At 41.6% G+C, this 15,233-nt stretch overlaps 2 protein-coding genes across 16 annotated transcripts in view; one reads left to right on the top strand and one right to left on the bottom strand.

The window, feature by feature from the left end:
• The window catches only part of syne1b (spectrin repeat containing, nuclear envelope 1b), a 90,700-nt gene extending 80,517 nt beyond the window's left edge, over window positions 1–10,183 (top strand). For 11 of the 15 annotated variants that reach the window (XM_074660189.1, XM_074660199.1, XM_074660185.1 and 8 more), the window contains 12 exons: window positions 723–914; window positions 1,063–1,390; window positions 2,645–2,713; window positions 3,456–3,577; window positions 3,856–3,982; window positions 4,153–4,364; window positions 4,665–4,865; window positions 4,990–5,118; window positions 5,729–5,941; window positions 6,095–6,187; window positions 7,126–7,184; window positions 9,113–10,183. In XM_074660189.1, the coding sequence (XP_074516290.1) occupies window positions 723–914; window positions 1,063–1,390; window positions 2,645–2,713; window positions 3,456–3,577; window positions 3,856–3,982; window positions 4,153–4,364; window positions 4,665–4,865; window positions 4,990–5,118; window positions 5,729–5,941; window positions 6,095–6,187; window positions 7,126–7,184; window positions 9,113–9,350 (1,983 nt within the window). In that variant the 3' untranslated portion in view covers window positions 9,351–10,183. The remainder of the gene's footprint in view (window positions 1–722; window positions 915–1,062; window positions 1,391–2,644; window positions 2,714–3,455; window positions 3,578–3,855; window positions 3,983–4,152; window positions 4,365–4,664; window positions 4,866–4,989; window positions 5,119–5,728; window positions 5,942–6,094; window positions 6,188–7,125; window positions 7,185–9,112) is intronic. The other 4 variants (XM_074660198.1, XM_074660191.1, XM_074660194.1 and 1 more) reach the window with 3 other exon arrangements.
• A 178-nt stretch (window positions 10,184–10,361) lies between these two features.
• ccdc170 (coiled-coil domain containing 170) lies at window positions 10,362–14,875 on the bottom strand. Its single transcript, XM_074660215.1, has 8 exons — window positions 14,779–14,875; window positions 14,428–14,610; window positions 13,414–13,716; window positions 12,673–12,873; window positions 12,391–12,564; window positions 11,907–12,149; window positions 10,754–10,957; window positions 10,362–10,637 (listed from the first exon to the last, which is right to left on the bottom strand). The coding sequence occupies exons 1-8, from the start codon at window positions 14,803–14,805 to the stop codon at window positions 10,377–10,379; spliced, it is 1,596 nt and encodes a 531-aa protein (XP_074516316.1). The 5' UTR covers window positions 14,806–14,875; the 3' UTR covers window positions 10,362–10,376.
• Between the last annotated feature and the right edge of the window lie 358 nt (window positions 14,876–15,233).

Here is a 15,233-nt window from a genome sequence, read left to right as displayed (position 1 = left end):
CTGGAACTAAAAACCTTTTGAGAAACTCATTGCGTTTCGACCTCCTGGTTGGAGGTAGTACAGGAACTTTCGGGGTGGGGTTTGCAGGGATGACCGTCGCTGATTGGTCAACCACACACACAGCGCCGCTGCTTCAACTTGTGTACCGCTTCATTCATAAAAAAAGGAAGTACTTTGGTATCAATTTAGGCCGTTTTAGGATGAGGGGAGAGCATTTCTCTTTGTTTAATAACATTAAAAGTAACGTTAGGCTTTGCTGTCGGCTTCCCGACTCATAAAGACAGAGAGAAAAAGAGAGAGAGATCTTGCGAGCGAGCTTAGAGGGCGAGTGGTAAAAGAGATAGACGATGTGCGATGGTGCTGTGATTGAGAGCAAAGGTTATTTTCTGATTATTTCACAGTGGTTACGTTCTAAAGCACAATTATGATTCACTTCCTAATTTGTCTAATCTTCGTAGGTCTTTAGACCGCAATGAAAATGCAGACATCAGTGGGCTGAAAGAGCCTTTTAGTTCCTTGAAAAGTAGTCCCGGGACTAAAATTACCAGGAACTTCTTGGTGGAAACCCGGCTTCAGACTTCCTGAAGATATTTGCACTGGAGATTGTCTTGCACGCTATTGTTTTATTTCTAAAGCAGACTGTGAAAGACTCTTTTGTTTAGCGTGAAAACAGAATTACTGAGGACTTGTTTATCTGAACTCTTCCTCCTACGCTCCCACAGTCGTTCCAACAGGAGATCTCCCTCACTACAGCCAAGATCGAGCACATCTTCCACCTGGGAGAGGCGCTGATGGAGAAGAGCGAGCCTCTGGATGCTGCTGTCATCGAGGAGGAGCTGGAAGAGCTGCAGCGCTACTGCCAGGAAGTGTTTGGGCGAGTGGAGCGCTACTACAAAAAGCTCATCCGGCTTCCTGTAAGACCTCAGATTAAGAGCATAGCAAAGATTTTATATTTTGATTAATCCATGATTTCAGCATCTATTGTGGCCTGATCCCAGGCACCAAATAGGGTCTAAATCAGCACTTAAAACTGTATATATTATGTGTATGCTTTTTCTCCAGCTTGCAGACGATGATACTGAAGTGTCATTCTCGGACCGCGAGCTGGAGCTGGACGAGCCCTGTGATTTGTCCAGCCTACCGTGGGGCGAGCGTTTGGGGGATGGCTTCCTGTCACCTCTGCCCTCCTCCGGCCGCTCAGCCTCCCTGGCAGCCCAGCTTCGGACCGAGCGCTCGGGCAGGGACACCCCGGCCAGCGTGGACTCCATTCCCCTGGAGTGGGACCACGACTACGACCTGAGCCGCGGGCTGGAGAGCGCCAGCAGGGCCCTGAGGGAGCAGCAGAGCGAGGAGGGAGACTTCCTCCAGCGGCCTGCCTCAGCCTTGTCAGGTTAGTTACCAAACACACACAGTATTCTGCTTAAAGTGATGACTGATACTTTTAAGATCTTGGTGGCTATTTTTGAGATGCAGAAAACAGAGAATGTTTTAAGTGAGAGGGCGAGAGCATCTCTTTAATCTAGTGGTTCCCAACCTTTATGACTTTTTACCTAGTTTCCACCCCCTTGCACAAGTCTTTGAATCGAATTTGAATCAGTTCCACGAAAGAGGATTTTCCCCTCTGGTTATTTCACTTCAATAAATGTGAATAACTGGAGCCATAAGAGATCAAAACTATCAAGTATCTTGCAAGATAAAAAGCAAAAATCAGATAGAAGTCAGAAAAAGTTAATACAAATATGTGTATCAGAAGAATATCTTTCTTCTTCACTGATTAATTCATCATCTGGCGACCCCTTGCATTAGTTCAGCTGAAGGGAACTTGAGCAAGACACTAAATGCCAGACAGTCATGAGGTGGTGTTGTTCAGTGACCTCGGCTCTCCATGAGGAGGGGGAAACTAAGAGTTTGCCTACAGGAACTAAATGTTAGCAAGAGTGTAGACGTTTCAACGGAATTGCGTTGCTAGGCAACAGCTTGGTTCCATGTTTTCCTTCCTGTCAGCTTATGCCATTCACATACACTGCAACAGGAAACACATTAAAAATGTTTACGTTTACAACTGTAAAATGTTCTATATAACCGGAGATAACTGGTAGAAAAAGAATATCTTAGAAGAATCACATGTAGCATCAAAGTCCAGATTAGGGCTATCCCAAATACCATTTTTTGTGCGTCGAAACTTCGGTGAGAAATATTCAAAGCTATTCGAAGCTTCGGGACAGTGCCGCTGCCGCACTACTGTACACACACGCACCTCTACACACAACAAATAGCGATATCCGTCCGAGAATAACTAATAATATTTAATGTTGAATATGAATAATGCTGTGTAGCTCCTTAGCCTAAAACACATTTTTCTCAGCTAACTATTTTGGGTTTTAGCCATACAGTAGTTTAAGCCATGGACCAAGAAGTATTTGCTTGACATGGTTTATTATACTGTAGATGCTGGATGGGTAAGATTTGTGACACAACATATTGTATGTGTCAACACAGTGTATTTTCCTGTGACTGATAACTGGTAAACTGGTGCATCAACGAAGTTTAAAACCAGCAAATGAATAGCAGGTTAATCAGTTGATGGAGTCAAACAGTGTAATGCCCACTGCTGAATATGTGTACTGTATAATGTTTCTTCCAGATGTAGTGATCCCAGAGAGCCCAGAGGTCTATGTTAAACTTACAGAACAAACACTGAGGTCCTCCACTGGTAGGCAACAGCAGACCCCAGCATGTGTTTTGGGGCCAGAAATAACAGCTACACACTGAGTGATTGACCCCACACTTATAGCCTTTTCCCCGGCTTTAACTTTGATTTGTGTTGATTTCCTCTCTTAAACACACTTTGGGCACACACCGTAACCAATGGCAACACTTCCTAACACTGGGGGGATAGGGTCAATTCCATTTTTTATTTCTTCAATTCACTGGTTCTGCTTTGGTTTCTAATTCAGCAGAACTGAAATGGAATTCAGCCTAACCCTTGTTTCTAACCGGCTTTCTTACTTTTGTTTGACTTGCGGTGTGCTGTGTAGCTAACCTCTTCAGATTATTTCATCTTCTTTTTGTGTTTCAGAAAAGCATGTTGTTTTGTTGTCACAATGAACAAGTCTGAACTTCTTGCTGAAGGGATTGCAGATTTGTTTAAAGTAAACTTTTCACAGGCTCCGTTCACACAGAGGCACATCGCGTAAGAACAATGCTTTTGAGCTCAAAATGAAGGATGTGACTCCTGATGTGAGGCTGAGTGTGTGAGGTGGATCACTGTTCAGGAAGCCAATCTACATTCCTGTCTACTTCCTTCACCTCATTCTTTGCTCTCGACGTCTTGTGTTTCTCTGTGTGAACGGGGCCTTAATTCCTCTTGGGTTATAAGCATATTTTAAGTAACCATTATGATACAATATTTGACCATAATCTGCAAAAATGACCGGTTGATGTTGTGTCTACAGGAGAGGTCGCCTCTACAGACTCCCATATTCACCCTCTGGATGCCAGCCGTTTCCACCTGCAACAAACGGACAGCCGCAGTCGCACACCCACAAGCACTGATGATGCCTCATATATGGGATATGTATGTGTTACTCTTTCAGCTAAAAAACACTTCATGAATCTTTTTTTGTATGTTCCAAACTGTACATGAAGTGATAACTAATTATGGTTTGTCTATTTATATGCAATCTAACAACCAACACATTGGTTTGAAATAGGACTTATTGATTATCCAGTTTACAAAGTCTTTGTCATAAAGTTGAACTGTATGTCCTATCCTGAAAAATTTTATATATTCTGCTTACACTGACTGACTATACAAAATAGTATCATGTAACCTAACATGAATCCATTCTGTAGATGCGGCTGCTCGGTGAGTGTCGGGGCAGTATTGACACGGTGAAGAGGATGGGCTTTGAGCTGAAGGAGGAGGAAGACGCGGTGTCTGGACTGGCAGATCCCAGTAGCTCAGAGTCCCAGACATCAGGTGAAACTACACCCCACCCTATCCTTCATGCATATATCCTACATTACCATACAGTTGAATTCATTTATATAAAAGGAAACGTTGTTGCAGAGCTTTTATCCAGTGGGATACAACTCTGGTGAATTCAGCTTACCTATTAAATCTTTTTCCTCTTACACTCTGCAATCTAGGAGTGATTGAGCGCTGGGAGCTCCTGCAGGCTCAGGACCTCAGCAAAGAGATGCGCACAAAGCAGAACCAGCAGCAGTGGCAGCAGCTGAACTCTGACCTGAACAAAGTGTGGACTTGGCTCGGAGAGACGGAGGAAGAGCTGGAGCAGCAGCGGAGGCTGGACCTCAGCACGGACATCCAGACCATAGAGCAGCGCATCAAAAAGCTCAAGGTATTATTGTTTTCTTTTTGGTAATACCTTTGCATGTTTTCTTTAACTTTTAAATTATTTTTCTTTTTTTTTAATATATATACTTTTGTATGTGATAGTTTTTCTTTCTTTTTTGTCTGTTAAAGCAAAAATATAATAAATAAACATTGTAAGAATGCTGAAATTATGCTGTAAACAATCAGAAATGTTGTGGTCTTTTGCAATAAAGTGTACAGTAACATGGGCATAGTCCTCAGAAATTGATTAGCAAACCCTTTTCACACCCTCAACACTTATTATTTCCAACATGTTTGCCTACAGGAGCTGCAGAAGGCGTATGACAAACGCAAAGCCATCGTGCTGTCCATCAACCTGTGCAGCGCTGAGTTTGTGCAGTCGGACTCAGAGGAGTCCCGAGAGCTGCAGGCCAAACTGAAAGACATGAACAACCACTGGGACAAACTGGGCAGCTCACTGGAGGAGTGGAGGTCTTCATTACAGGAAGCTCTCATGCAATGTCAAGTAGGTGGCAGATATCATCATTAGACCCTCAGAATGTTCTGAATGTTAATCTGAGCGTGTTTCATAGCGTGTAATCATGCATGCAGTTGAAACTCTACTTACATGATCCACATCTGACTAACAGGACTTCCATGAGATGAGCCACGGTCTGCTGCTCTGGTTGGAAAACATCGACCGCAGGAGGAACGAGGTGGTTCCCATTGACCCCATCCAGGACAGTGACACTCTCCTCGAGCATCATAAAACACTTACGGTACAGAACTATAATCTATTTGCAGTGCATAAATATTATCTATAGGTTGGTGAGATTTTGGGTCATATTTTAACTCCCACATAAAAAAACCTCTGTTGCTACTCATCACACACAAACAGTATCTTGTCTGTCCTGTTACCAGTTACCTTGTAGTGGACAGTTATTGATATTGAATATGTTATTAGTCTTACTTACTGATATCTTTGTGTATATTACAAATTATTGCATTCAAAGCAGTAAAATGAATATGACATAATAGGGGCTACTTTTTTAAATCATTCATTGGATCATGAATGAAAGCAGTAGAGCTGTCCTCGACCAGAGAAATTCTGAGTCGATTAACACTCATATGATTTTGTCGACTAATTGATTAGTTGATTTAATCGACAGATCACCCAAAAACACCACGTTAAATCTTGAGTTTCTTAGAAATAAGTCATTCCAGATGAAATGCTGGCAGCCCTAAAAGACTGTATATTTTGACCTAACACTGCCAAGGCAAAGGCAATCAAAGTACCGTAACATCTATTTCAAATACAGGACTGTATGAATAATCCCAGTTGTCCTGCTGGTTTAGAATTCATGTCTCAAATTCACAATCCCCCCACAGCAAATCCGCAAGGAGCTGCTGGACTCCCAGCTCAAAGTCGCCTCGCTACAAGACATGTCCCTCCAGTTGCTGGTCAACTCTCAGGGCAGCGACTGCCTGGAAGCCAAGGAGAAGGTTCACGTCATTGGGAACCGCCTCAAAATGCTGCTAAAGGAAGTGACCCGAGACCTCAGAGAGCTGGCCAAGATCCTGGACATCACAAGCAGTCAACAGGTAGATCTTCACCTACTAATTTATATACCTGCGCAGTGTTTTAGGTTTAGCCAGATATTTTTGTTGAAGGGCCAGGTTTGGTCCACAGGCCGCTACTTGCCTGATATTTCATGTGTCTCTCTTGCTTTCTCTCTCTTTGTGTAAACGTTTCAGGATCTGTCATCTTGGTCATCTGCTGATGATCTAGACACGTCCGGTTCCCTCAGTCCTTTATCAGGAAGGAGCACACCAAGTCGACGGCGATCGGTAACGTATACATCTACATGCACATGCCGCTCTATGAGAAGCCTGGTGTTCGGTTTCCCCTCTGAGACAGTGCACTTGTGCCCCAAATGCCCCGTTGAAGGCCATATTCACCCCTGTCATCCCAAGATCTCTCCTCACACCTTTCTACACCTTCCACGACCTGCTCTACACCCCCTCCCCTCTGAACTTTTTTTCCAGCCTTTTACTCTTCTTGCATGTTGTGTATTCCCAGAGCAAAATCCTGCAACACAACTGGGGAATCCTTTCTTTCTAACTTTATTTCCTCCTTCTTCTTCTTGGATGACTTTTTCCAGTTCTCCCTTAGCTGTCACTTTTTCTCTTCCAGTATTTCCACACTAAAAAAACATCTGTCCTACAAAACATTTTCTCCCAATAGACTTTCCTCTAATTTCTTCTCACTCTAGTCTGATACCTGTAGTGTTATTCTCAGGAATACTGGCTACCACGAAACTGCTAAATATACAAAAGAAGCATAGCAACTGTGGTTTTATGATGTAGAAAGCATGCCATCATATTTTGTTTTACAAAGGAATGAGAAAGCAATACTTTTTGCATCAGTATTGATTCATTATGTATCTAAATATCAGTCCAAATAAGCATGTCGCTGCTTATAGTATGTGTATGTTACTATATGTCACTGTTATCAAAGAAATCCATCACATTGCATAAGTTGTAGCTTCTTATTTGCAATCAAGTTTGTTGCACTCACGAGCCGAAGCACTTCAAAGTAGTCGTGCACTTTGAAAAAGCCAGATTCCTTGTTATCACGGGTTACAAAATCTACCTTCACACATGATTTTGTTGCTGCTCTTCTCTCATTTTGGGATTTCTTTTCATCGGTAGCTTTGTCTTGATTTGCCTGGACTGAAACATACTTTCTTTCTTTTACCTCCCCCCCCCCTGTTCATTGCAAACAGCAACGGGGCAAAAGTAGTCTGTCACAGCCTGGACCCTCTGTGAGCAGTCCTCACCACAGGTACCTTTCTGTTGGTTTCTAGCACACCCAGAAGATAATGGAACTCATCAGCCCATGATGCACTTGGAGGCCGATTCATTCTTTCTAATCCTCCCCGACAACAGCTGTGTTTTCAGAGGATAAAAATCCCAATTTCAGTTTTTAATACCAGATTAGCAGCTCATGATAGTGAATTCCATCATCTTCTGCAAGTCTAGACGCTCTGTGTAGGCTCGGTGACGAGGTGCAATGCAGCCCACACATCCTTGGTAAAAGAGTTTCACAAGGGATGGTGCAAGGCCTCTTCTCCGCCAATGTCCTCGGCTGCTTAATATCGCTAACCAGAGGGCATTTCTTACGTATAACACAAATATTTCTCTATAGCTAACACTCCCTCGCTGTTACTGAGCACACACACACCCTTTTTCTCAAATTGCCGAGCCAGTAAATGTCTGCAATGAACAATGCAAAGGCTGCAGTTTCTCTTTCGCTCTCTCTCTCTCGTGTGTGTGACATTTCTTCTTCTTCTGCTGCTACTGCTGCTATCTCACCGACTATCCGCCATCTTCCCCCCCTCAGTCTGTCATCTGTGAGTCTCAGGTCTCCATTTGTGAAGTGGTAAGGGGCACTTTTGGTAACAACGTAGGACAACCTGAGTGTTAAATCATACATCATTAATGTCCATGCATTCCTGGAGTCAGGGATCACCTTGATGAAATTCATTTAGAGAGTACTGCAGGCCTGTTTTCTCTTAATTTAAAGAAATAACTCACTTGTTTTTTTCACAGTAGGTAGATGTGAGTAAGCTTCTTTACAATAATTCCCTTTAACTGACCGTGGCTTCTAACCTTTGAGGCTAAAAGAAGACAGTTTTACTGAGGGTGATGGTGACTGTAAATGATCAAATTACATAGTATGACACTTTGGGAAATACGCTTATTTGTTTTCTTGCTGGGAGCTGTCTTTGTTAGAGCTAGAAGCAGCTGTTTCATACTAGCTGTTTCTCCCTGCTCCCATTCCTGATGCTAAGCTAGGCCAGTTGCATAAAAATAGACCTAGTTTTACGTCTTGGCTAACTTTCCTTTCTCGCATTAAGTCAGTGTTAATATTTACAACAGACAGGCTTAATCAGACTAATCTAACCACACAATCTAAGGCCAAGACTAGTCTTAAACTAAGTTTATGCAACTAGCTGGGCTCTAGCTTCCTATTTAACACACAGATTTGAGAGTGGTATCAATCGTCTCAGCAAGAAAGCAAATTAACGTATTTCCCAAACTATTCCTTTTTAAAAAGCTCAGCTAAACTACTTTGACAAAGAGGCTGTTTCTAATTGCTATTGCTCTTCTTGCCTCGGCATGCTTTGCATTTTTCAACAGGACTTTCAAAAAAACTCCTTTTAAAAAATATATCTGATAATTCAGCTGATACTTGCAGCATGCCTTTTGTCTTTTTATCCTAACATCCTTTGCAAAGGAATGCAAGCTCACATATTAAATGTATTAAATGTTTGGTGCAGGATTGTACAGTATGTATGCTTTCTGTGACTTGTCTTTGTAGCTGTGTTTATCCACCCAGTCTCAGTCAGCATGTAGATCACACTGTCCCAACGTTGCTTTGAACCGTGTTGTCTTTTCAAAACACAGCATGGTGCTCATAAGCACTGTCACGCAGTTCCTCTGTCGCTGAACTGAGATCTTATTTGGATTGAAAACACCTAAACAATGAAGCGTATGAAGAGAAGGATATTAGATTACAGAGCAGCTCAAGTGAAGTTTATTTATTGAATTAGACTCATTTAATTCGTTATTTTGCTGAGTTTATTCTTGTACACAGGTCTGAAATTAGGGATTCAGATGACAAAACAGCAGGATTTGGTTTGTTGTTATTGATCGATGTTTGTGACTAAACATCAGTCTGTGCTGTTGTGAATGTGTGTGTGAGAGCAGGTCTCGCAGCGACGGTGGATCCGCTTCCTCCCCTTCTGATCCGGAGACGGCTCGCAGGTCCTCGTTTCTGTGGCGCGTCCTCTGCGTGGCGCTGCCTTTCCAGCTCTTCCTGCTCCTGTTGGTGGTCTTTGCCTTCCTGCTGCCACTGACCGAGGAGGACTACTGTGCTCAATCCAACAACTTTGCTCATTCCTTCTACCCGATGCTCAGCTACAAAAACGGACCACCTCCAGTGTAGGCTGGCTGTTTCATTTCAGTAATCATGCATCTGTATGAATTGGAATCACGTTGATATCCTTTAACTGGTCGATCATGTTGGGAACAGAAACTGATCATCCATTTGTACTGCAGAAAAAAACAGCTGCCATTTAATATCTTCGTGTGTAGCACGTAGGATCAAGCATCTCACTATGTTACTCTGTGTAATGCTGTGTCGATTAAGGAGCATCTTTGGTGGAACAAAAGTGAAGACACAGTGGACACTGATAGATGAGTGAACTGAAGATCAACTCAGTGGCACATACATGTTGTATTTCTCTGAAGAGATCCGTCAGTGGATGGCACCAAAGTTAAATGCTGAAATATAGCCTGTGAATCTGCTTGTAACTCAAAAATTTGTAAAGACATTTAATATATCTTACATTGCAATTATTTTTTTACCTGTACTTTGGCATGCAGCTCTGATCTTTGCTTTTTATTTACTTACATCCTTCACTGTGTCCATTTTTTAACTTGAATTGCATTGACTCATGTACCATTCTTTTAAGCCAAGACGTGTTTTAATATCAAAGCCAGACACATTTCAAGAGTTTAACCTTCAATCATCTGTCGCCCATGGTCTTTATACATTTTGCTGTTTTATTTTTTAAACAAAATATAAAAATACGACTTTATGATTGAGAATTATAACATATAGAACTATTGTATATTTTGTATGACCGTCAGTTCAGTATCAAATGTATAACAGTCCAGGATTATTTAACATGTGTATATAATGGTAAAAAAAAGTTAATATGAGAAATGTATGTATATGCTGACCATCAAAAACAATGAATGCCAAATCCTCATGTTGATATTTGTCTTTTTATTGTGATTTTACATTTCTAATATTTGTATAGTGAATCATATTTATACTGAGCTTTTCCTGAAAACACAAGTGGTGTTTGATACATTACTTGATTCTGTTTAAGGTTTATTTTCATATACTTTTTATACTACAATAATACATTTTAAGTGCAGTTTGGTTTAAGTATAATGTAAAAATCTAGGTTTCGTGAAGGGGAACTGCAGACCTGGAGGTAGATAGGTCAAAGGAGGAGGTGTCAGGAAGGTCCTGGATTTGGGGGAGATGAGGCCTCTGGTGAGTAGGACAGTGCCAGGGCATGTCAACATGATGAAGGTGGTGATGGTGATGATGAGTGTGAAGAAGGGTCTCCAGTGATTTGATGATTTCGTAATTTGGCAGAGCCAGGGCTGTGGCATCCAGACCCAACATCTGGGAAATAACCATCCGGAAATCCACCAACTGAACAACAGAGATAAAAGAATATAACTTGAGTTTGATTTTAAAGGCATAATCCGTAATTTCATTGTAAATGTCACCACACCAGTCAAACTTTTCACATGCATCGTCCCCCTCACCTCTCTCTCACTGTCAGACAGATGAGTCAGGCTCTGTCTGAGGGTGTTGAGTTGCTGCTGGTCCTCTCTGGTCTTCTTCTCTTGGCTCTGCAGGTCTGAGCTCACCGTGTTCAGCTTCTTCTCCACCTTGGTCTTCCCCTCCACCAGCTGATCCAGCCTCTTTTTCTGCTCCTGCATGGTCTGACTCTGTTCCACCACTTTCAGCTTGGCACGCCAGACAGAGGTGTTCAGTGAACTGTTATTCAACGGCTTTATTGCTCTTGAATACTCTGATACGTAGGGTGAGACACTACAGGCAAAAATATTGTTTCGATTTTGGGCTATTTTGCTTCCTTAACATGTCTTCTTTCAGACTAGTGCAAAGAAAACATCCAGAATACACATTTAGGTGTTTATTTTACTTCTTTGTCTATTTTCGTCTGTAGATTTCTCTTATATTCTCCAACAGTTAGCATTAGATAATGCCTCTTTTGCAGATTGAAACATAAAATTTCAGAAAACTTGTAATACAAAAAAGAATTGTCTTAATGTGAGTAATCAACCGTGGAAGTTTCATGGTGATATCTATAAGTTAATTTGTTTTACCATTTGACCTGTAGTGTCTTCAAAATGTATGGAATTTTACAATCCATATCTTTAAAGGCCGTTTTCTCAAAATTAGTTTTCTCTCATACTCTGAGCCAGAAATCTCCACTTCAGTTGCACTTACATCCACCAAACTTTCCAGTTTCATTCCTATCTATATTCTGAAGGTTTTTCCAGAGGGATTTGTTCATATATCACTCATAGCCTGATTTATAGAAGATTTTATTCCTAAAAAATTGGCACACATCTGATAAGATAATGCCTCATTTGCATATTTAAACATATTTCAGAAAACTTGTGATACAAAAAATAATTATCTTAATGTAATCAACTGACGATATACAGTATATTAGTTAAATATTTACCCTATCCACCTGTAGTGTCTCCCCTTAAAATATATACACATTTTCAGAACCAACCTGCTTTACATATTTGGTGCACAGCTACAAAGTATTACCCCCTCGTCTCACCCTCACATACACAGATATAAACACACATACATGATAGTTTATGCTGTGAAAATGCCTCTGGATTTCACTGTTTGGGCGCTAACCCGTCTCCCCTCTACCTTGAGCTCATTGGTGTGGGACAGCTGGGCCTTGAGCTCAGTGTTGGACAGCTTGGTGACCTTCAGCTCTCCTTGGAGACGCTCCAGTTTTCTCTGCAGCCTCCTGGCCTCCAGATGAGCATCATCTCTCTCAACACCCAACGCTGATCGGCTCCTCTTCTCCTCCTCCATCTCTGACACCTTCTTCCTCAGGAGCTGGATGTGGAGTCCTTTGCTCTCTAGTTGGTCCTTCTGAGACTTAAACTGTTGGAAACAGAAGGAATATTATGATTACAGGTGTATTGCTGGTCATGCCAACACATAACTTTTGCATTTGTGCATTTAGAGAAGAAGTTTTCATCACTACTAAAATAAAAAATGGGATTTTCATAAACAAATACCACTTTGCACACTTGTAGAAGCTTGGGATTGGTTGTTTAAAGCCCTTTGTAATATCTAAAGATAATACATTAATGACACCAGTAGGTATTTGTGTTTAGCCTACCTTTCTCTGTAGACTGTAGGTCAGACTTTTGCTCTCCACTAAAGCAGTTGTTTCTTGTTTAACAAGCTGCTCTGCACGTGACAGAATGAGTTTCAGCCTCATGTCAAAGCCCAGATCCACAGCAATACTGTCAACCTTCATCATCTCTGACACCTGTTCCAGGAACTCTTCATACTGTTAAAAAAGAACACTTAAGTAATACTGGATGGATGTCACAGGACTGATGGATGCTTCTCTCATTGACCTGTAACTGTAACATCTTTTTCTCCTGACTTTACTCACATGCTGTTTGCTGTGTCTCAGCCCGTCACGATGCATATCTGCTGCCAGCAGCTCTGTCTCCAGACCCTGCAGTCTCTCCCTCAGGTCCTGGACTTGCTGTTCTGCAAGCTGAGCCCTCTGCAGGGCACTGAGCTGGAGCTCTGTCTGCTCGCTCAGCTCCTCGGAGACGTGACACAGCCTGGCCTCCATCTCTGACAAAGCCTGCCTCCAAAAACATGGAGTAAGGATGCTGGTATTTATCTCAGAGTAGGAGTGCCTCTTTGAGACACCCAAGATATAATGTAACGGTAAAAGTGGAGACCAGTGTTGGAAAGTACATTTTTAAGTACTTTTACTTTACTTGAGTATGTTAATGTCATGCTACTTTATACTTTTTACCCCTCTCCATGTATCTGACAAATGCAGTTACTAGTTACCTTGCAGACAAATACTTAAACCTATAATAAATATATAAAATACATGTTATAATATATAAATTAAACCGGCCAATATATAAAAATTGTAAAATTAGGTCTACCACAGCCGGCTGCAATATTAAAATGCTGATTACATGTGAATGCATCAGAAATAATACTAATAGTCACTGAAAATGTTAACCTTTTTAAAAAAGTGTGTATGTTCCAATGGTGGAAGAAGTACTCCGATCATTTACTTAAGTAAAAGTAGCAATACTACAGGTTTGACCTTTTAAGACTACTTTCCTTTCACCTTGTGCCAGAAACCCATACTCTGCTTCCTCACCTTATTGCAGAAGTTATCCAGTTTGTGTAAAACCTCTTTCTCTGTGAGCAGGATGACATCCTCAGACCTCCCCTGCAGCAGGCCTGCCACCTTTTTCAGGAACATCTGTAGTTTCTCCTCAGCAGTCTGGGTCTCTCCTTGGCTTGACTGTAGTTTTCTTTCCAGCTCCTCCACCTGTTTCTCCAAACACTGGGACTCTCGCCTCGCTGCCTCTATGACTCTCTTGCTGGCCTCAACCCTCTCCATCAGGGTTCCCCTCTCCATCTCAACACTCCTCCTTCCCACCACCAGGCCATTTAACTCCTGAAAGAGGTAAAAACACCACAAATGTTTAACATAAGACCATGTCCTGGAGGAAATTATATGTGATTCTTAATGGTTTCAGTACAGAACTGCACACCACAGAGCTGTAGCTGCCATTGAAGACATCATGGTCATAGCCTATAGTATTTTTGGGGGGATCTTGGTGTAAAAACTAAATTTTTATAAAACGGTCACTATATCCTGACAGTAGTGCATGTGATAGGTAATCTGAAAAAAAATCATGTGCCTCTGTGTCCTCCGGTGCTCCTAATGAAATTGCAAGATTTCACAGACCGGAGGAAAATAACCAATCAGAGCCGAGCTGGAAACTACAGTCTCTGAGCAGCTGTCAATCACTCCCAAACTCCAATCAAATGGTCAAACTAGGGAGCGCTGATCAAATATGAATCAATATTCTGTTACTCGAATGCCTATTTCTCACATAAAATGTTTTTAGAAGCATCTTGTAGTGTACTGTTTAGCTGTAAAATGAGAAAGTTTGTGACCCGGCTGCCATGTTTCTGATCTGTCGAGGAAATACCAAGCACCGCCCACCAGCCGGTGCAAACCTTCTCAGAAGTCTAGTTTTCTCTCAGAACACTTCAATTACAATATGCTGAAAGGTTATTATGGAATTTTTCTCCAATGATGCCAAAAATATTCTGCCTACTGCAGGTTTAAGTATGGAGGGTTTAAAAGCTGTGTAAGTACCCCTTTGAGTGAATCGAGAGCTGCTGTACTGCTGGCAGCCTTCCTCCTCTCTCGGCCCAGCTCTGCCACCAGCCTCAGCACCGTCTCTCTGCTGGCTTTACACTCCACCTCACAGGACTTCACACTCTCGTCCAAAACAGCAATTCTCATCTTCAGCCTCTCCCTCTCATGAGACTGGTCCACCTTGTAATTTTAAAAAAGCATTAAAGTGTTTTAAGGAGATATTTCTACATTTATGTCTGAATGCAAACAAAATTAAAACCTGATTAAGAAACTGTCAACATTAGGTACAACTTAGTTAATGCCCAATAACAAAATAGAGGTGAAATTAATTATGTTGTGTTAGCATACCTCATCAGAGTTTTCCATATATTCCATAATTAAAAGTGTTGCAGGAGAAGTGAATGCTGTAGAGACTTGTCTGTTTTTAAGAAGTCTCCTGGCAACACCAAACACAGGCTATACCAGGCTCCACCACAGGGGGTGCCGTGGCTGTGAACATCTGACATCTGGAGACTTTATCAATTACACAAAAATGCGTCTTTGGATGCAAATTAAATGTAATTCATAGCTTATAAAACAGTTACCAGGTCAAGCAAATGCATGAAATAACATTTAAAATCCAAAAGCAAGAAGCTGATGAAGTTGTATGTAAAGGTCAATATGTATTTGGGTTTTTTTGGGTTTTTTTGTTTTTTTTTGGGTACAGCACAATTTTATTATAGCAAATTATTTTGCTGACCCCCTGACAGAGTACCTCAGTAGCAGCCATGAAGAGCTGCTCGAATTCACCAAATGTTAAGGAA

The sequence above is a fragment of the Sebastes fasciatus genome, chromosome 15, assembly GCF_043250625.1.
Source record: "Sebastes fasciatus isolate fSebFas1 chromosome 15, fSebFas1.pri, whole genome shotgun sequence".
Taxonomy (NCBI): Eukaryota; Metazoa; Chordata; class Actinopteri; order Perciformes; family Sebastidae; genus Sebastes; species Sebastes fasciatus.
Note: the sequence above shows the minus strand (reverse complement) of the source record. Positions and strands in the feature narration are given on the sequence as shown.